At 33.2% G+C, this 20614-nt stretch overlaps 4 protein-coding genes across 4 annotated transcripts in view; 2 read left to right on the top strand and 2 right to left on the bottom strand.

Annotated features, from left to right (window-relative positions):
• The window catches only part of LOC124438887 (A disintegrin and metalloproteinase with thrombospondin motifs 3-like), a 24302-nt gene extending 8990 nt beyond the window's left edge, over positions 1-15312 (bottom strand). The window contains exons 1-3 of the mRNA XM_046989092.1: positions 15303-15312; positions 1973-2155; positions 1841-1874 (exon numbers count right to left, since the gene is read on the bottom strand). Coding sequence (XP_046845048.1) covers positions 1841-1874; positions 1973-2044 — 106 coding nt within the window. The 5' untranslated portion in view covers positions 2045-2155; positions 15303-15312. The remainder of the gene's footprint in view (positions 1-1840; positions 1875-1972; positions 2156-15302) is intronic.
• On the top strand, positions 3756-10252 carry LOC124439343 (AP-4 complex subunit epsilon-1-like). Its single transcript, XM_046989568.1, is given in 22 exon segments — positions 3756-3919; positions 4027-4098; positions 4186-4309; positions 4379-4452; positions 4560-4685; positions 4773-4916; positions 5093-5140; positions 5142-5254; positions 5434-5507; positions 5607-5729; positions 6374-6489; positions 6614-6753; positions 6899-7011; positions 7133-7227; positions 7298-7391; positions 7477-7604; positions 7717-7788; positions 7859-7973; positions 8058-8374; positions 8618-9325; positions 9603-9891; positions 9956-10252. Coding segments are annotated over 22 exon segments (3354 nt in total). The 5' UTR covers positions 3756-3808; the 3' UTR covers positions 10114-10252.
• LOC124438888 (dual specificity protein phosphatase 16-like) lies at positions 9554-11649 on the bottom strand. Its single transcript, XM_046989094.1, is given in 3 exon segments — positions 9554-10456; positions 10459-10644; positions 10647-11649. Coding segments are annotated over 3 exon segments (1344 nt in total). The 3' UTR covers positions 9554-10301.
• LOC124438889 (germ cell-less protein-like 1) lies at positions 11812-20614 on the top strand. The gene is given in 10 exon segments (XM_046989096.1): positions 11812-12478; positions 12656-12741; positions 12819-12856; positions 15405-15501; positions 15586-15683; positions 17084-17262; positions 17332-17558; positions 17561-17635; positions 18418-18565; positions 20545-20614. Coding segments are annotated over 10 exon segments (1086 nt in total). The 5' UTR covers positions 11812-12383; the 3' UTR covers positions 20588-20614.

Here is a 20614-nt window from a genome sequence, read left to right as displayed (position 1 = left end):
GTTAGCCGTTTATCTTTTAAACATGCTCTGCATGAAATATATATTTTTTGAAGACCCCCTCTTCCCTTCAGTTAGGCCGACTTGTGCCTATTAAATCATCTCTTCAAATATTGCATATTTTCTGTACTAAACCGTGAGCAATTTTTAATGAATTTTTATCAATTTCAATGGTCTTTGAACATAATCATTGACTGATGTATCCAATCAACTCATCAATTTTCTTCGAATGTGTTTCTGAATTTTTTCTCGTGTATGAAATACATTTAAAGATCGGTATTCAAATGACCAGAGTCTCTTAGCTAGGCAATTATCTTATACAAAAGAATTTGTAAGAAAGATGTTGTTTTTTACTGGACACATATGCGCACAAGGTTATTCTTGACGTCATTGTGTGGAAGCTTTAATTTTTGAATGTCACAAGTGTTAACAGGAATTGATGATGTTTTATAGATCACAACGGACCTCCTTTTATAAATATACAATTACCAGTGTTTCGTTAAAAATTGTTGTCATAAACATATTAAAGAAACGTTTTTGAAGGTTAGCTATATAAAGATGTTAATGGATTATTTATACCATTGTGTCATAATTTCGACAAGAAAAAGCGAATGTGTAGATGTATACGTTACAAGCAGATAATTGCATGTGAGTAGCAATCGGATTCGTGATTTGCACAAACTACAACTCTATCATCAGGGAAATAGCTTTACTCCAACTGCTGATTGTAAGAATTGAGTTTGTGTACTTTTTCTAAACTTGAATATATTTAAATGAAGACTCTCACAGAGAATGGCAGTGCTCTATGGCCAAGAGCATTGGTATTTTAAAATAGCACAACGGACAGTTGTCTAAGTAACCTATACTGTCAACATATCATTAATATAAGTAACGAAATCTAACGTCGTTGATGCAAACGACATTTTTAATCGTTTATCATCTGTCCTGAAAATTACACTTGCTGAAAAGAATTTTTTCCAGCATAGTAATTGAACAGTATAAAAGAGCTTCATAAACACCCATAATGAATAAAGTAACTATGATATAACTAAAATTTAATGGATAACAAGATACTTTTTCTTGAATATTCTACGTCTTCCATGTTTGGTGCTTCTCACATGGAAGAAATTTATTAACAATGACACTGGGTTTTTCTGTTCATTACCATAATTTGTTATAGTATGTCCTGTGGTTCAATGTACAGTGTTGATTAAAGAAACACATGCTTTGATGATGAGGATATGTTGATGACTCAGGTAAGAAAACTTTGACTCATGTTGAAATTTTGCCTGGAAAACGTTTGTGCTTGGGATGTCATGTAATAAATTTACAATTTTAGGGAAGAGTAAAACAAACAACTACAGCATGTTGTTTGCAACAATATTTTGTGATCAAAGATGTTTAAGGTTTTACGATGAAATACATATTTGAGGTACATACCTAATTTACCGAAGGATAAAGAAATGTAGAAGAAAGTCTGTGCGATTATTGCGTCATGACATCTGACACAAACTTGTAAATTTTTAATCGTTTAAATTACATCATCATCAGGTTCATATGGATACAAAATATAAACCTGTTCAAAGGTCTTTTTATGTTTCTCAGCGATAAAACGTTATTTGCTTTCTATATTAAATTATGGAAGTTTGCCTTAACTTTCTAACCAAACAGTTACCATCATTTAGAGAAACCGCAAAAGATGTTTGACATCGTATATTTTTTCAGCATTCTTTCAGCTTGAGTGTATAAGTCTTAACTGTTAAACTCAACACATTTTTACGGCGTTCGTTTGCCGATTTAAAACCATTAAAACAAAACCATTTATTATTTATCCATTTTTTACCTTGCTTTTCTTCTGGCGTTGAATAACTTCCTGTCTGTAAAATCAAGATCGTACATTTAAATACATTCTAGTGAATTGTGAAAACCCAGTGCGTTCTATACCAACAGCTATGAATGAAATAATATATCCTACCTCGCTTTCCACCGCTTGGATGAAAAACAGACAAATAGCAATTGATAGTCCTTGTAATCCATTGAAAGTCATAACAGCCACAAATATTAAAAGCAAAAGTTTATTTCTTAACAAGTAACGATGAACTATAAAGACAACGGTGCGTATTCTGATACTTGACGAGTAATAAATCAATTTATCATGCTTGCGGACGGATGAAATTTATATTGATAGCGAAACCCTACACCTCTACACCGGAAGAAATCATTCATTGTTTTTCAAAATACCTTTTCATTCACATGTTGTCGCAAGAAAAATAATGCTTGCCAATTTTTTTCCGTTAATTTATCTCATGACCAAACACACAAAAGTGTCGTATTAAAGAAGTGAAACGGGATCACAAAAATTTATTATTGCATAAATACTTAGACCATTTTACAAAAATATAAGGGCAGTACACTTCTGGTACTTTCAACAACTTGTCACATCATTTATCTACAATTACCTTGTTTTTAAAACACTACATATATGTATGTATGAGGGTTTGATTGAGGTCATTTTTTTACAATGTATGTTAAAAAGTCTTTAAGAAAGACTTGTTTTGAAAAATACATTATGTTCGTTTTGAAAATTGACAAAACAGACAACTTGAGAAGTAAATCAACCATTGACTATCGGCACAAACAAGTGAAAATGGCAGGTTTCGAAATCGTTTCACTAAATCATGACGTCCATTTCTTTCATTACTCTAAAGGAGTGTCAAATTCTAACCGCCAAATTTAATCTGTGTCACACACTTTATTCATTGTTCTATGGAAGCTGTGCTAATCTATTATTTCCATTAATTCAACGCAAATTAGCACCTAGCTTCCACTCCCATTGGAAGACGCACTTTTCTATTGTAATAAAGATGTTTATATTTGAATGAAAAAAAAATGTGCGTAGAAAGTTGTTAAAATAATTCTGTGGTGATGACTTTGTTTCCTTCTTAGACGTGCGTCTAAATTTTTGATAGTGACCCTTCAATACGTAATGGGATGTTTTCACCTAAATTAATGGTCAATTGATTCTTGCGCAAAATATCTTTGACCAAAAGCCTTGCTAGATAGAAATGATGGCTTTGATCTTCACCTGGAATTATTGCAAATAAAGTCATGAGATTTTTGAACGTTCACTAAGGCAGGAAAATTATGTTCGTTAACTAATTGTTGAGTCTTCTTCTTTTTTCTTTTTTAATTTCAATCGCGCCAACAAGCCATTTATGGTTTGAATCAAAACGGAAAGAACTTCATTGTTTTGATAGTGTGTTGAAGACAGCTCAGCTGACGAAGATATCATGAGCAAAATAACCACAAAATTTTTGTTCAGAGAATAACAACAGGCTGTATTATGACTGCACTGTGGCAATTTATAGTATTTAAGGGCCAACAATTTGAATCTTGAAAATGAAATGAAAGTTGATAAAACTGAATTAAACACCCGAAGATCCATTTCAAAATACTAACTGAAATAGTCACATTCCAGAACCTTGCAACAAAAGCCTATCAGCTTTGAACGAGGTTATTTCAAAGAACATTCACCACTCATAGCCACCATAATACATGGTGTTAGGCAATTTTCTCAAGCAACATCATTCATCACCATATGAAGAATATTTTATTTTTTGTATTTAACATTAATTTAATGGCTGTTCCTGGATATTATGTAATTTTTACATCCAAACCAAAAATCCAAGAGTTTTTTAAGTGCGAGCACAGAACTTTTTTGAATGTTATTTTGAAAGATGGAAATACGTACATTAAACAATAATCCAACATGGCGAGCTTATAATAGCCAGATTTGACAAAACTGCAAAGAATGAGCGAACTTTCTGTTGATATTGGACATCAACTTGGGCTTACGGTTGGCTTGAGAACAAAAGGGTTTCAGGCATTGCTCGACGGTATTGCGTCTTCAAAAACAAAGCATGTAATAATGCTTAATCTCTTTTTATAGACTCATTATGTTTTTGAGTGAGAGTAGTAATGTGATGTCCTGTCCATTGTGATTTTCTCATTCTTGCCTTGTAATCGCAGGAAGAAGACGAAATTGTCAAGAAAGACCTTTCTGTTCTTAAGAATCACCTTGGGGCTTCACTCCTCAATTCTGTAAGCTATATTTACCATGCATTCATAGCTGCCTACTGCCACTGAGTGATGAATTAATTGGAGCTCATTTCCTATTTCTATATTTAGAGGCAAATGAGAGAAATTTTGTTACGTCTTGTCTATTGTGAAGTCTTTGGCCAGGATGCATCATTTGGATACATCAATGCTATAAAGTTTGCTGAACAAACGTCACTTTTGGACAAGAAAATTGGTAGAAAACAATGTAAAGATCCAAAAACTTTTGTTAATTGTTTTAACTTCTTATCTTGAACAACTGTAGGTTACCTTGCAACAAATATATTTCTCACCAGGGATAACAATCTTGTCTGTTTACTCATCAACACCGTGCAAAAGGCCAGTAGTAAAGATTTCTTGTCATCTATTTTAAATAACCAATAGAAGTGTGTAGTCAAACAACTTTTCTGTGGATTTATTTCATGTTTTTGTTCATATTGATTTAGGATTTAAAAAGCACCAATGTAGTTGCAAAAACTGCTGCTTTAGATGTTGTATGTAGTTTGATTGATGCTGAGAAAATCACACCATTATTGCCGTTTATTTTTCCTTCATTTAAAGACAAAAGGTATGTACATAATCATATTATTTTTATAAATTGGAATACCTTAGTTAAAGTTTTGTAAAATTGTTTTCGTTTTCTAGGAGTGAAATTGAAGAAAGCTTTGTTGGCAATAAAATATGTTCATGAACTTGATAAAGATCTAGTTCCTAATGTTCATGATTATCTTCGAGCTGCTATTATTGATCATGATCCTGTAGTTGTTTCTGCTGCATTACTGTTTTTCTACAGCTTAATTAAGGTGAATGTGTATGGATAATTATGATTAATTTTCTGTTTCAATTTAATGCTAGGACAATTTGAAGTATGAAACCTGTATTTCACACGCCACACACCCCCTTGCCCTACAAACTAATCTCTGAAAATAGATTGTTATTTTAGGTCATTTTCCTGAAAAATACTTGTTTTTATCCTTAGATAAATGCATCCAACTATAAAAATATCTGAGCGTGTTTCATAACATCTACTGCAAATTCTTGATGGCAAACTAAATGATTTTAACTTTCATGGTGTTTGTGCTCCATGGATTCAAATAAGATTGCTGAAAATATTTTCATTGTTATGTCAACAATGTCAAAGGTATTTGTTTTTTACTTAAAAAGAATTTTTTGTTTGCCTTAGTAAACACTCAGGGAGGAGGAAGAGATGATAGGTGTCGTCATATTTTCTATAGCTTTCAATGAGAAAAAATGTTTGCTGCAGTCTCTGTTGCATTAAAGTTTTTAGAGAATTGTGTTTAAAAAAGTGTCTGTTTTCAGCTCTAGTGAAACTATCCGTTCCACTTTGGTAAAAACAATGAAAAAATTACAAACTGACTCCAATATTTCATGTGGTATGTATCATTTAGTGACTTTTTTTGCAATTTTTGATCTTGTTAAGAATGTAGCAGTACTGTGTGTATTTTTCAGCTTGATATTTCACCTTTTTCTAGCTGTGATCTTTGAATGTATCAAAACAGTTACTGCTATTTATCCTATAAAGTCTTTACTGGATCTTGCTGCAAAAAAGACAACACACTTTTTAACATCAAATTGTAGCAATTTAAAATGCTTAGGTAAGTTTTATTGTTGCATCCCCTCATTGAGCAGTACATTCATTTTGTGCATCCTAACCTAAGTTTATTGCCAGGGTTTAGCAAATATATGGTGGGAATTGCGGATAAAATATATTGTAGTTGTGAAACATTGTAACCTACCGCTAAACCCCCCTCCCCTCCCTAACAAGTCATATCTGTTTTCATACAACAGTGGCATAACTAAAACAAAGCAAGGAAGTAGAATGCAAATTATGCCCTCACTATTTTCTACCAAAGTTGCTTCACTATTTTCTACTTTTACCAAAGTTGTATCACTCTTCTCAAAGTATCGCTAGAATCGTGATGTTGAAATACTAGGGTTTGTGGTTTATTAACGTTTGTAATGGAACTGTTTATTATAACTTAATGTTTCGTATGCACACCACGTTATTTTAATTTAATCTGCATAATGAACTACAGTGTGTTTGAAAATCTTAGGAGTATGAAAGGTTACACAGACAATTAAAGTGTGTTTCAAAGGGTTGAGATATCTTGCTTTGTGTATCAGAGTTTTTGCTATTTGCCCTATTTTGTGCATTGCAAGTTGTCAAAAGTGTATCGTATTGTTCAATGCGGTTAGCATTATATATTAATGTATAACATTTTTTTAATCTACAATTTAGGAATCACAGCAATGACATGTCTTCTTGAAGTGGACAATAGTTATGCTGGGGATGAAGAACTTCAGAGAGTCATAATAAAAAGCTTAGATGAGGATGATAAAACCATTGCTAAGAAGGTAAAAATTATCTTGCATATTGAAAATGTACTTTTTCTTCTAACATAGCACAACAAGAGGGCCTGCATGTTTAAAATCCTGTTCTCAATGAGAGAGAGAAAAATGAGAAGATTGTTGTTTATAGATACTGGAATTGTTGTACAAAATAACGAATGAGGAAAATATTTATGTGGTTTGCAAAAGACTGCTGCAATACATCAAATCTTCTGCTGAAGAATATACAAAAAATGAAGTTGCAAATAATGTTGAAAGATTAGCCAACAAGTATCCTTCTCATTATGACAACTAAAAAGACACGCGTCACTTTTGTTTAAATTGTGAGTTTAGTTGTGGATACTTAGGGACGTGGTCAATGACAGGTTTAGAAAAGGACATTTGAAGGCAAAATTTTTTTCATAACCGGGACCAGATATTCACCAAGTATTATGTGGTATGTAATGACAATGAATGATGTCATATATGCTGTAAACGGTCCTATCTCTGCTGCTGTTTTAAGCAATATATTTCGTGGAATAGCTCAAGGTATCTATGTTATTATACAACCAGAAAGTATACATTCTACCTTAAAACACAAAAAATATACTTTCCCTCATCGAGTATGTTATTTCACATATAAAGCGAATCGAGCATTGCCCTTTTTTAGGTCAACAGAACGAGCAAAGAGAGATTGCAAAGATATGTATGGAATTATTGAAAAATGAAAATCTTCCAGACAGTCTTGTTCAAATAGCTTGCTGGGTAGTAGAATTTAATTAAGATTTGATGTTTTAACAATCTCTTTACTAATTAATAACATTTCACATCTTAGGTGCTTGGAGAGTACGCTGAATTGATAACAAATGATTATCCATATGACGTTGTATTATCGGAGCTAACATTGGTCATTGATGAAAAATTTGATGGTGTGTTTATGTAAAGTTTGTGAGCGTGTGAATGAATGAATTACCTCTTGATATCAAAGTATTTTTCCTGGTTTTTTTTTTCAAGACGAAAGCACTCGAGGCTGGGTGATTACTGCAATTGCAAAATTGTCCGCTCATTTGGGTTCGTTAACGGAGGAAGTTGAGCATATAATAGATCGTTATGGCGTTGCAATATCTGGAGAATTACGACAAGTATATGTTGATATGTTCTTGCAATTTGTGATGATTAATTTTTGTTGTTGTTGTGTTTTTCAATACGAGATATCTTAATGACGTTTTACGTTTTTTTTTTTTTGTCTTTCAGAGATGTCATGAAATCAAAATATTATCTTCTGATATGTCACTTATGGGTGAAGTCTTCAAGCGAGATATGAAGGTACATAAGGCAGTGAACAAAATTGACGTATTTTGTCATCCCTGTTGTTAATATAATGTTTATCTTTAAGCCATGTCCATCGCTATCATTTCTTGATAACTACGTTGCAAATTCATTGAGTGCCGGTGCTCGACCATATCAATCAAACTTTACTCAACAAAAAGAAATTTCAGTGGGGAAAAAAGGTGTCAAGTCAAACATTTGAAATTGAACACTGTTGAAAAATTATGATTTAACATAGACATGTTCTGTATCTCAATCGTTTGTAGAAACGGAAAAAATACTTTATCAGCCTTATCCTTTATCCTTCATTGATACTGAAGATGATGGGCCAACAGAAAACACAGAATTAACTCTTGTCAAAATGCCCAAAGAAAAGAAAATCTCACCAATGTTAAAGAAAGAAATTCTACGTCCTCCTCCTCCTGTTAGCTCATCACAACCACTCTGGGGTCCAGATGGATACAAAGTGAAGAAAATAAACAAAGGAATTAAAGATGAAGGAAATAAGTCCACATTTGATTCACAATCAGTACCTTTCCATTTTGTGCCATCATCACATTCAAAAGTAAAAACTGAATCGACGGTAAGAAATTGCATGGAATAACCTTTACATATTTCTACTGAGAACATTGTCATTTATTGTCCACACTTTCATACATAATTCCCTTATATGTACTGCTTCATATATTTATGGTCAAAATTTACCTTAAATATCCCTTAGGGCACGTGCCTGCCTTCATATAAACGTTACCATTATATATTTTTCTGTAAGGTTTCTGCATTGATGTCCTGATGATAACTTTTCTATGTTTCTTTATGACTTAAGAAAATCTCCGAAAGTCAGCCGATATCTGGCAAAACCCTTCACAATGAGTCATCTTTTGCTTTATTTGCGGGTATTAAAAACAAATCAAAAGACGTGACCAAAATTATCGACGAAGAAGACAATATCGGGGATACACTGGTCTCTCAAAGCTTGTTGTCATTTGGTGAAACATCAAATATTGAAAAGAAATCAAACGAAGAAAACAAAGTAAATAATCAAAATCTTGTCAAAACTGACTCACATGAAGATATTTATCGACAGGAAAAATCATCCATGTCACTCGATGTATTAAAAGATCCAAAGATCTCCAACTTGGATTATTTAGTTGTGGAAAGTGATGCTTTGGTAGACACTACTCCAACAAATGACTTTGAGAAAAGCAAAGAAAGAGAATTTCCAGATCCTCCGAAATCAATTCTTCATGATAATGAAGTGGACGTCAAAGATTCGTCATCCACAACCACAGATTTTGATATTTCTTTATGGAATTCAAAGATTAAGAAAGACTTATGTATTGACAGTAACATAAGGATTACCACACATCCTGTGTTTAGCCAATCAGAACTGATCATTGTCATCATCTTCATCAATCAAAACCAAAGTCGTATTCCATTATGTGATGTTTCATTGAAACTTGATTCACCTTCAAATCTTACAATGAATTCTATTGATCAGATTTTTATTGAGGAGTTAACTTCATTGCAAAGTGTAAGAGTTGTCATATTTGTCAACACTGTTCTAGGCGGGTGGGCGAGATTCAGGTGTATGTCGTTTTTATCACTTCGTGAAATAAGTAAAACTAAAATAGAACTAAATTTTGTGTTCAACTGACAACCCACTCTGAGTATTTATATTTTGGTGATAGGGTGTTGAAAGTGTCTTTTTAAAGACACAGCGTTTATTAAATACGTGGGGGTTATTTGATAGAAGCGTTTATTAGATCAACCATAGAACTTTTATTAATCAACCTTACTTTTTATTATAGATAGAGAAAGAAGTTTCTATGAGTTGTCGATATCCAGCTGCAAGCATGTCTATTAAAGGTATATTACGTTACTCTGTGATGAAAAATTTTAAAGTATTGAACTTTGAACAAAAAATACCAGTCCAATACCTGTTTCGACCGCTATCAATGAGCACTGAAGAGTTTGGACAGTGTTGGACCACCACTGGTAACGATGCTCAAGCATTTAAAATGAAATCAAAGATGACATTTGAAGAGATAATAAATTTTGTAAAAGAGCACTTGAACTTCTTTTTGGTGGAGATTAAAGGTAGATAGCACTTTTTTAGTCTCTTGTTACAAAATTTTTCCATGCAAGTTGGTTTTTCTTGTAGGTTCTGAAGGAATATTAGCTGGTTCAGTACTTGGTAAAGATGCTTGTCTTCTTCATATTAATATTCAAAACACAGATATTGACATATGGATAAAATGCAATAATAAAAAATTGTCAGAAATTATTTTAAATGAGTGTTCATCTGTTTATAGTGGATGACATGAGATATGATGCTTGTTAAATAAACAGTATTAATACACAAGATTTCACTGGTATCACTTAGATTATGCAATTTTGTATTATTACATTCTAGTTTTTTAACATATTTAACAATAAAATCCATGTGCTGCATCAGAAATATCAATTATATATCCTTTGCACTGTGTTTTGAAAAATTATACTATGTTTTAGAACCAGATATCATCAGGATCTGTCACTTTCTTGTCTAGAATTTCCTCTTCAAGCTCACACAATTGTCGTAAGAATGATCTGTTTGGTTTTACTGCTTGCCGCTTTGATTTCATAAAATCATAAGCTTGCTTTAGACTCCATTTCGAGTTGTCATCAAATAACACAGAGATATTGTGGAACTTCTACTCATGCCAAGATTGCAATGAATCAACACGCAACCTTCGCTGTTCAATGCATTTGTAATAAAGTCACAAGATCTTTGAAAATACACCTTTAAACTTGAAGATTTCAAATCCTCAACATTGATATGAAGGTATGTCACCTCTTCTGGAAATGCATTTTGTGCTCTGTGCAAACATTGACAATGTGTAATTTTCAAATTTTAACTATTTCTAGATTTGTTGCTTGATCCCCTCGACCTTGGTATAGTCTACCTTCAACTATTTCTGATGGATATGTTTGTAAGTATTTCTTGCGTTCGTTTTCATCTGTGATGTGAATGCTTGAACACAAAAATGGATATTTATCATGGAATGCTTCAAAACCACCTTTAAGAATACTTGGTTTAATACCGAATTCAGAAAGTTCATGATAGAGTTTCATCTCAGGGCATAATTCATCATCCAAATCACATAATCCCTGGCCATATATTACCACCATAGTAAAGTCTTTAAGACTTGTCCGTCCTCCAATGTAACCATAGTTAAAAAGTAACACCAGTTCAGTGTAGATAACATCAGATGGCTGAGCTGTGATAATATGGGACACATCATACACAGAGCGTTCTCTAATGTCCAACAGAAGGATGTAAAAAGGGTCCATAATGTATGCATTCACTGTACCATCATTAAGACAGTTGTATAATTCATGCACAGTCATAAGATCCAATTCCTCGCCAGTTTGCAAAGACATAACCTCTGATGTACTAAGGTGTTCCTGTCTATGTGAGTTGCCAATAGAATCGTCGCATATTTTCCATGTAAAGTTGCTTCGGCTTTTGTGATAACGCCAGAAACTGCTTTTCAAAATAGGCTGGAATCGTCGAGTCTCAGATCCAACAATAGAATTCCCTGATAAAATTGAATTTTTGTCGCTGTACAGATTTAAGTTGGAGTCAGCCATATCATTTACAGTCTGCAAAGACTGTTTACTGTTTTTTCTTCTTGAGCAAAAAACTGTTTCATAATCAAGATCTTCGACTGACAGTTGTTTAGGGTTAGTCCGAAACGAATTGCTGACAGTTTCTTGGTCTCTATGTTTGTGTAAAGTCTTTGGTTGGCCCGACATGTCGCTTTTGACATTTGAATCGTGTATTCGACGACGGTTTGAAGTTGAATTCCCCATTAAATAGAGTGAAATTAACGCGACATCAAAACAAGACAATTTTTCAAATGTAAATAAAACTATTACAGTATCTCTGTGTCAAGTTTCCAAGAGAAAAATTCTTATTTACAATTTCTAGACAGCAATTTTTTGCCTGAGAGAACTGGTTTGGTTGTGGTTTCCGCTTTGTGTGATGTCACATGAGATTAAACCCTCCCTTTTAGGCAACGTGGTGATTTGATCACAGGTTTATGTAAATTTTTGCACATTTCAGTTCATCCTCGATTTTATCTTTTTTCATTAACTTGTAAAATAAATTAGCTTTAGGAATCACTTAGCCAAAATGCATTCGTTCAAATTAATGCATTATTTTTGTGTTTTACTATATCGTAACTACCATCATTTGCCAATTGAATTAATGAATTTTCATTGTGAAATAATTTTGAATTAAAGATAAGTTAATTTTCTTCATTTTTTGGCCAATTTGGCATTTATCGTTCATTTCCTTTTGCAATGACTGCTACCTTTTACTACACGATGCGAGACGACGCGAAATTTTTATTACATAAAGTTCCGCTCAGATTCACTTTCAAGCCATTGTCATCAACAAGGTCTTGCAAGGTTCAAAATAAACAGAGCATTACACTTACAATTTCTTTGTTTTCGTTTGTGAGAAACGAAGTTGACGGTGAACGAGGATTTTATTGATATGTATTTTCAAACTTGGTGCGCCCTTTAAATGTAACGCTGTTAAAATGGGAAATTATCCTGTTATAAAACGAAAATATGGAGACTACAGTCAGGATGAGAAGGAAGTAAAAGAGAGTGTTATTGAATTGCCTAAAAGTGAGTAGATTTGTTACGCTTGAATAATGCGTTTTTACACCGTATCTTGCTTTATTTCTTATTAAAATATTTAATGGAGGAGTGCTCCGATCACAATTAATCGTTGTACATCGTTAATCTAATTGTGTTGACAGCTCCTGTTTTGTTTTATTTCTCATTAAACCATTCCGTTCTTTTGTAGAAAGAAACAGAAGACGACTTCGGATTACATATATCATACGCTATTTGTGAATGGCCAAGAAAGTGACGTTACAATAGTCGCTTTAGGTGGGAAATCTGTGTGCTACTTTGAATAAACGTGACGAAAATTGCATGTTGATGCACGAAATTTATTTTCATTTCAGATATTGAATGGAAACTTCACAAGTTGTATCTATGTCAGGTAGCTAATTCAATCATTACAACTACAGATTTCTTCTTCATTAATCATTACAAACAAACAATTAGGGATCTCTTCTTCATTAATTTATCCTTACAAACACACTACTAGAAATCCCTTGTTGCTTAATGTATCTCTATGAATATGTGCCATGTGAAATTTTCTCATTCTTTCTCCTTGACAAATTCTGTCAAAAACAGGATTTTCTCAGCCTCATTTATTACTTCCTGTAAATTTGTTCACAATTTCTGCTACAACATAATACTTTTAAAAAAGCCATCACAATAATCAAATAGAGAAGGATTTATTAATTACGTTTCGTCTTTAACTTAAGACATATTCAGATTAATTGAATTAATATATATACACGAGGTTTTAAATACAAGCATATAATATGGGGTGTTAAATTACATGTGAGAGGAGTAGGAAGTTTAGATGATGGAATAAGTGAGAATGGCGGTATATTAAAGAAGGTGAAGGGGGATTGAGTTGCCTTGGGTGTTAAGAGAGGGTTTAAGTTTGGATATAAGAAGGCTTTCATGAATCATAAGGTCATAATTGTCGGAGGAGGAAGAGAGAATTGAGAAATCATTAAATCGGCAAGGTGAGATGTATTTCATATGAGAAAGAACTGCAGATGGTGGTGGACATAAGGAAGGCTTCCCTGTTAAGGGAGAGATTCCAAGTGTTCTGATATTCTGGTGTGTAAATGGCATGGTTTGACCCACATACGATGCAGAGCAGCATCGACACTTAAATGAGTATACAACACCAGATCTCAGGAGCTTGGGAACCCTATCCTTAAAAGGAAAGAAAGAGCTCAATACAAACGCTCCTTGATCTCCTCTTTACTTCACAGAATTTTCAACCTCTGCTCCAGCTATGAACACCTTCATACTGAACTAGAAGTCGTTAGAAAATTGTTCACCTTAAACAACTTCCCTTCATACATATTTGACAATCATGTTCACCGCCTCAACAATACATTTGAACCCAAAGATCTTATTCACACTGCTCCTAAGAAAATCATGTACTTCTGTCTCCCTTTCACTGGCCTACACTGTCTTCAGATTCGCACTCAAATCACTCTACTCTGCAATCTGCTTTCCTCATATCAACGTCGCAGTTTTCGCTCTTCAGGCGCTCTCCTCTTTCTTTCCTTTTGATAGGGTTCCCAAGCTCCTGAGATCTGGTGTTGTATACCTATTTAAGTGTCGATGCTGCTCTGCATCGCATGGGTCAAACCACGGCCATTTACACACCAGAATATCAGAACACTGGAATCTCTTAACAGGAAGCCTCTCCTTATGTCCACCACCATCTGCAGTTCTCATATAAGAAATACATCTCACCTTGCCATTTTAATGATTTCTCAATTCTCTCCTCCTCCGGCAATTATGACCTTATGATTCATGAAAGCCTTCTTATATCCAAACTTTAAACCCTCTCTTAACCCAAGGCAACTCAATCCTTCACCTTCTTTAATATACTGCCATTCTCACTTATTCCATCATCTAAACTTCCTACTCTTCACATGTAATTTAACACCCCATATTATATGCTTGTATTTAAAACCTGTATATATATTAATTCAATTATCTGAAGATGTCTTAAGTTAAAGACTAAACGAATTAATAACCTTTCTATTTGATTATTGTGATGGCTTTTTTAAAAGTATTATGTTGGGCTATTATGTTCATATTGAAAATTCGCTTTCTGCCTGGCAAATCTCTGGCCACAATTTCTGCTACATTTGATTGTTTTAATTAAACTTAAAATAGTTGGTGTACATAAATGGTGCAAATGATAAAACACTTTGTATGGATAATGGTTAACATATTTTGCAAGTTGCATTGTCAAAAATGCACAATTTAAAGGTATAATCCTAACTGGAAAATTTGTACACTGCACACCCAAGATTCCCAATATGTGTGCACAAAAGCTTAGTTTTCTCAAAATTGTGCACAACACACTTTCCAGTCTGGGGTACAATGTGTTTTCTTGTTTAATTCAAAGCTTTAATGTATCCTTATCAATAGATCTTCAACATAATGACGACATAAACCAATCACAACATTACAACAAGTACTAAGAACATAAAGGACAAAGAACAACCAAGAACAACCAACGATGACAAGGTGCAGTTTATTTAAATAAACTGTCTCACTGCCACCAATTCTATATTGGGGAAACTGGCAGGAACTTAAACATAAGACTTACTGAACACAAATGAGCTTATAAAAACAAGGCAAAACTAATCACATTGCTGAACATCACTGACCCACAAAGCACAACATTGACTGGGATGCAGGAAGTACGGTTACACATTGTATGGATTGTTTTGTAGAGTCACCAGAGTGCTCAAACCTATAAAGGTGAGCTTTGCATAGCCTAAAAGGGGTGAACGTCTCATTATGAAACTCTCTACACAATCCAAGAGTGCTTAAACTGCTCATGCGCTGCAAGTGTAATATATATATACAAATAAGTAAAAATCTTATGAGTACTATTGTACTACTACTGAGAAAAATCTTCTGCTATATATTCATAGTCGAACTATTTCAAGAGTATGTTTACTGGTGATTGGAAAGAATCTCATGAAAATATTATCAAACTTGAAATACCTGATGAGAACATCAATGAAGAAGGTTGTTATTAATGTCCATTTTATCAGTGAAATGAGTATTGACTCAACTAAAATATCCTTTTCTTTTTTATTTGAATGATATCAGCATTACACACAGCATTTGGATCTTTTTACTGTGATGAAGTAGAAATCTCCTCCTCTAATGTTATACAACTTATGGCCGTTTCTTGTATGTTTCAGTTGGTGTTGATCTCTGGCAACTTTTGCAAGAAAAATTAATTTTTCTTGTCATGAACGATAACTTTACTCACATTACCATGGCATTGGAGCTATAACAATTTGTAAAAGAAAATGAAATTGCTTATGAAACCAAATTTTACTTGACTTGATAATGTTTTGCTGACAGGCAGATTGGTTTGAGACTTTGAGTGTTTTTACACGACACTTGCAACAATGGCTAACCTCCCTTTGATTAATTTTCCTACCATCAAAATGTAAACAAGGAAAGTCATCTATAGTTTCTTCAATAGAATTATTTTATTTTACTTCTTTTTAAAGATATTTATCTTTGTTTTTTATGCAAATTACCTTGCTGTGACATCACAAGACATAATTAGGGTTTTAAAATGGCATTGTTTGTGGATAGAGTGTCATAAAGATATTATCACAATGTGAAAAGTATTGGTCTTTGAAGTGTTATTATGCAACACAAGGTCAAAATAATGTTATTTTCATAATGGTGAGCTGTGTATCTCCTGAATAAATTAAGTGTTTAAAATAACAAAATTAAATGAAAGAGGTTTTTTCAAATGTTTTGTGCAATGCAATCAGAAAACACATCATACAATTTTACTTCATAAATACTCAGTGGCTTGAAAGTTGTACATGTTGTAAATTTTATTATTGCTATAAATGGGGATATGTGCATGTAGTAAATGTTTAATCTGTTGTAAATGTTGTGAACGCTGCAATTTATAGATGTTGTAAACGTTACAGATGCTGTGAACGTTATGCTGTAAACGTTGTGCATGCTGTAAATGTCTTTACTTGGGTAAATGTGAAATACTGTAAACGTTGTTGCATGTTTTAAATGTTTTACCGTAAATGTTATGAATACCGTAAACGTTGTGCATGTTGTAAAATGTCTTTTATTTGTAAATGTAATGAAGGCTGTAAACGCTTTACTATGTAAACAAGAATTAACGCTGTAAATGTTGTACTGTTGTAAATGTTCATTACGTTGTAAATGTTATGAATGCTGTAAATGTTATAGATGTTGTAAGTGTTATGAAGGCTGTAAATGTTGTACATGTTGTAAATGTTGTACATGCTGTTAATGTTTTACATGTTGTAAATGTTAGGAATGCTGTAAATGTTATGGATGTTGTAAGTGTTATGAAGGCTGTAAATGTTGTACATGTTGTAAATGTTTTACATGTTGTAAATGTTATGAATGCTGTAAATGTTATAGATTTTGTAAATGTTATGAAGGCTGTAAATGTTGTGCATGTTGTCAATGTTTTACATGTTGTAAAATGTTATGGATGCTGTAAGTGTTATAGATGTTGTAAAATGTTAGTGATGTTGTACATATTTGCATTTTGTGATGCAATGTCTCATGTTTTTCTTCATTTGTCTTCAAGGATGGTTTACTGAGTAGTTGTGCAGATGTTATGACTGAAAACTTGACAAATGAGTCAGTTTGTCGATTCTACACTGCTGGAAGACAATATGGTCAATCTTGTGTAGAATCCAAATGCCTGGAATGGTTAGAAAGAAGGTTAACATCAAGCTCTTCTGTTGAACAACTAAGGAATATGAGGTATATATTTTTTCTACTTTAAAATGAAAATCTTTTACTATTGAATATGATGTGCAAATCATTTTTCAGTATTGATCTGATGGAGAAAGTGATTGGATCTCCAAATCTTTTTGTCATGCAAATAGAAGTTGATGTGTACAATCTTGCTAAGATGTGGATGTTTTTAAAAGTTGAAACTAGTTGGCAAGGGAGTAAGAAAGACTTGCTTCAAGATGCAAATACTTATTTTCAATCAAGACAACGCCATATCAGTTTTCTAGAGACTGAACAAGGAGCTAAATATGTTCGCGTGTTCAAAGGATCAAGCTTCATCATGTGATTTGTGACATCAAAGCTGTGAAGCAACTTGATGAGGATAAGATAATACCTCAAGGTATGTAATTGTATTGCTGAGGATAAGATAATTCCTCAGGTGTTTGATTGTATTGATAAAGATAAAATAATACTTCAAGTATGTAATTGTATTGATGAGTATAAGATAATACCTCCAGGTGTATAATGGTATTACCGCGTTTATAATAGACACTTTACTAATAACGGTTTTGATAGATTTCAACTTTAATCAAATACGTAGGTCTCATTTTCATTACTAAAACACTAGATCAGAAGTGATTTTATTATTCCTGTACGTATATTTGACGAACTGTGATGTTCTAATTGGATATACAAATAAACAAAAACTTACGTAATGCACTTTTAATAAAGGCATATCAATGTAAACTTACTTATACTAGAGATATTACTTTTGCTATGAATGTAATAAACCACATCTGTTTCCTGAAAGTAACCACGATCAACTTCACACGCGAGTGTAAATGCCAGTTACATCTCATTGTCATTTTAGGGTGCTACATGTATGCCCGCAACTATTTTTCAATAATGAGTTCAATAATTCCCCATAATTCCCCAAGTTTTTGACTGAAGTACATTCGTCTGAGCAAATTGTAAAAATCAAGTGTCTTTTAAATTTTGAATATTAATAATTATTTATCTGTAGCTATGCGTAATTTATTATTTCATAGATTATAGTTTTTTATAACTTTTAAGAGCTCACGTGAAAAGCACTTTCGGTGACTAGGACTCCTCGTAAGAGGAATGTACAAAAATACTGTATAAATAGTGATGATGTCATCATTTTATTAAATCTTTATTTAGAATGGTTATCGAGTGTTTATAAACAACAATGGAAGCAGATGTTGTTAGCCTTCCAGGGAATAGATTGTGGTCCTGGAGAAAATGTCTCAGAAGAAATGTTTGATTTTCTGGCATTTCGTTGTGGCAGGATATTGAGAGCAATGTGCAGGTATTTTAACCATCATCAATATTTGTTGTTTGTTGATAGTGCAAGAAATCTTTTAGTTTCTACTTATTGGACACGTAGTCAGTGATGTAGTTCTTGGTTATTCATGGCTTCAAGCGTACGCAAAGATTTGAGACTTTACATCGTATTTTAAGTGTTACTTTATCTGAAAATAGTTTTTCACAGAGATACAAAAGCCAATTGTGTTGCATGAGGTGTGTGGCCCACGAAAAATGGAAATTTGCTATGTTTTTTTTACTAATATTCCAACTTTTTAGAAATTCGTATTTACTTTACGCACTTAAGATCTTATATAGTTCAACTCCCAGGGCCTGTTTATATGGAAGCCTAGCTGGCTCGCTAACCGAGATAGTCCGTCAAACGAAATCTCCCTATACGTAATAGATATTATATTAAAAATCTCTTTGCGTTTATATGGCGACACGGGCTGGTCCGCATGGCGAGATCTCACTCTGATCTCGTCTGCCGGGATGAAATTTTTCATGTAAACACTCAACTGCCGAGCTAGCCCGCTTGCCGAGCTAGCCCGCTTGCTGAGCTGATTCTGGCAGAGTACGCATGTACAAAAGCGAACAAAAAGAGACGAGAATGGTTCAAAGAAAGAAATTTCGCTGCGATACAAAGACAATGGAGCATTTGATTGATAATCTGTCTGATTATAATTAGAAGATGCTTTATCTTGATCTTGGTCCCCTGTGTTTATGATCTTTTCAACGATTTCCCGATTGGTTGTTCACTCCAAATCATCATGTATACTGATGACACTGTAATCTACGTTGCTGGAATGGACACTTACACTATTGAAATTCGGTTGTCATCTGATATGAATCGCATCTTGAAATGGTGTACTGAGAATGAATTAATACTTAATATCAATCTGGGAAAACCAAATCGATGCTTTTGGTACTGCAAAGAATCTTGCCAGCACATCAAAAACTTTGAATGTTACATATGAAAACAAGATCATTCAATCCATAATAAGTTATCAGTATCTAGGCATTGATATCGATTACTCTTCAAATTTAAACTCAAATTTTGATAAAATGTATAAAAAAGCCTGTGGGAGGTTGAAATTATTAAAAAGAATTAGACCTTTTCTCAACTTGTCAGCAACAAAAGCGATTTACAAAAGGATGATAATCCCATTTTTAACATACTGTGTCATTTTGTATTTGAATATCAATAAGTCTAGAAAGGAGAAACTTTCATCTTTTCATGATCGTGCTATAAATATTATTGCATTTAATACTACTCAAGATGATGTAAATATAAAGAAACCTATGTCTGTCAATAAAATAAAGGCGTGCAGATTTGTAATGAAGAAATATGGATGGAAATGTATGTTTGAATTTTGCAACCTATTTTGTAAAACGTGATCACAATGTGGAAAGCATAAACAGTGAATATCAACTGCAACTTCCAAAAATTCCACTGGAATATAGTAGAAGCTCCTATATTATATGAGAGCTATAATGAGTTCTACATTTCTTTAAATTTTCTTATAACACTTGTATATTTAATTATTTTGTCAGAAATTTTATTTTTGTTTAGCAGAACTCACATTGATAACGGATTTTATATTTTACAAATATCTGACGTGACTATCCTGTGAAAATATTCCAAATAAATAAAAATGAACAAGTCTTGATTTCGACTGCAAAACGTCTCGGCAAGCGAGATGAACGTCATATAAACACATTAAAATTCATTCGCTTGCCGGGCTAACTCTCTAAGAGGGTCAGCCCGGCTCCATATAAACAGCCCCCTAGAGTACAATATGCTGAATCTAAAACTTAAACATTTCTTCGCTCAGTCTAAATTCAATCACATTGCTGCTGTTACCGAGATGCCTAAATGTACGTACATATCCCCATTAACACACCGCAACATATTGTGTAGTTTGAAATATCATGCACGAATTTTTCATAGAATTGGCCTTGAAATTTGCTTTGTTGATTCTGTACTGCTGGCGTTGGACTGGTTTCACATATGGTGTTGATATAATTGTCACATATGACAGTTCGAAACAAA

Source organism: Xenia sp. Carnegie-2017, unplaced genomic scaffold (genome assembly GCF_021976095.1).
Source record: "Xenia sp. Carnegie-2017 unplaced genomic scaffold, XeniaSp_v1 HiC_scaffold_19, whole genome shotgun sequence".
Lineage (NCBI taxonomy): Eukaryota > Metazoa > Cnidaria > Anthozoa > Malacalcyonacea > Xeniidae > Xenia > Xenia sp. Carnegie-2017.
Note: the sequence above shows the minus strand (reverse complement) of the source record. Positions and strands in the feature narration are given on the sequence as shown.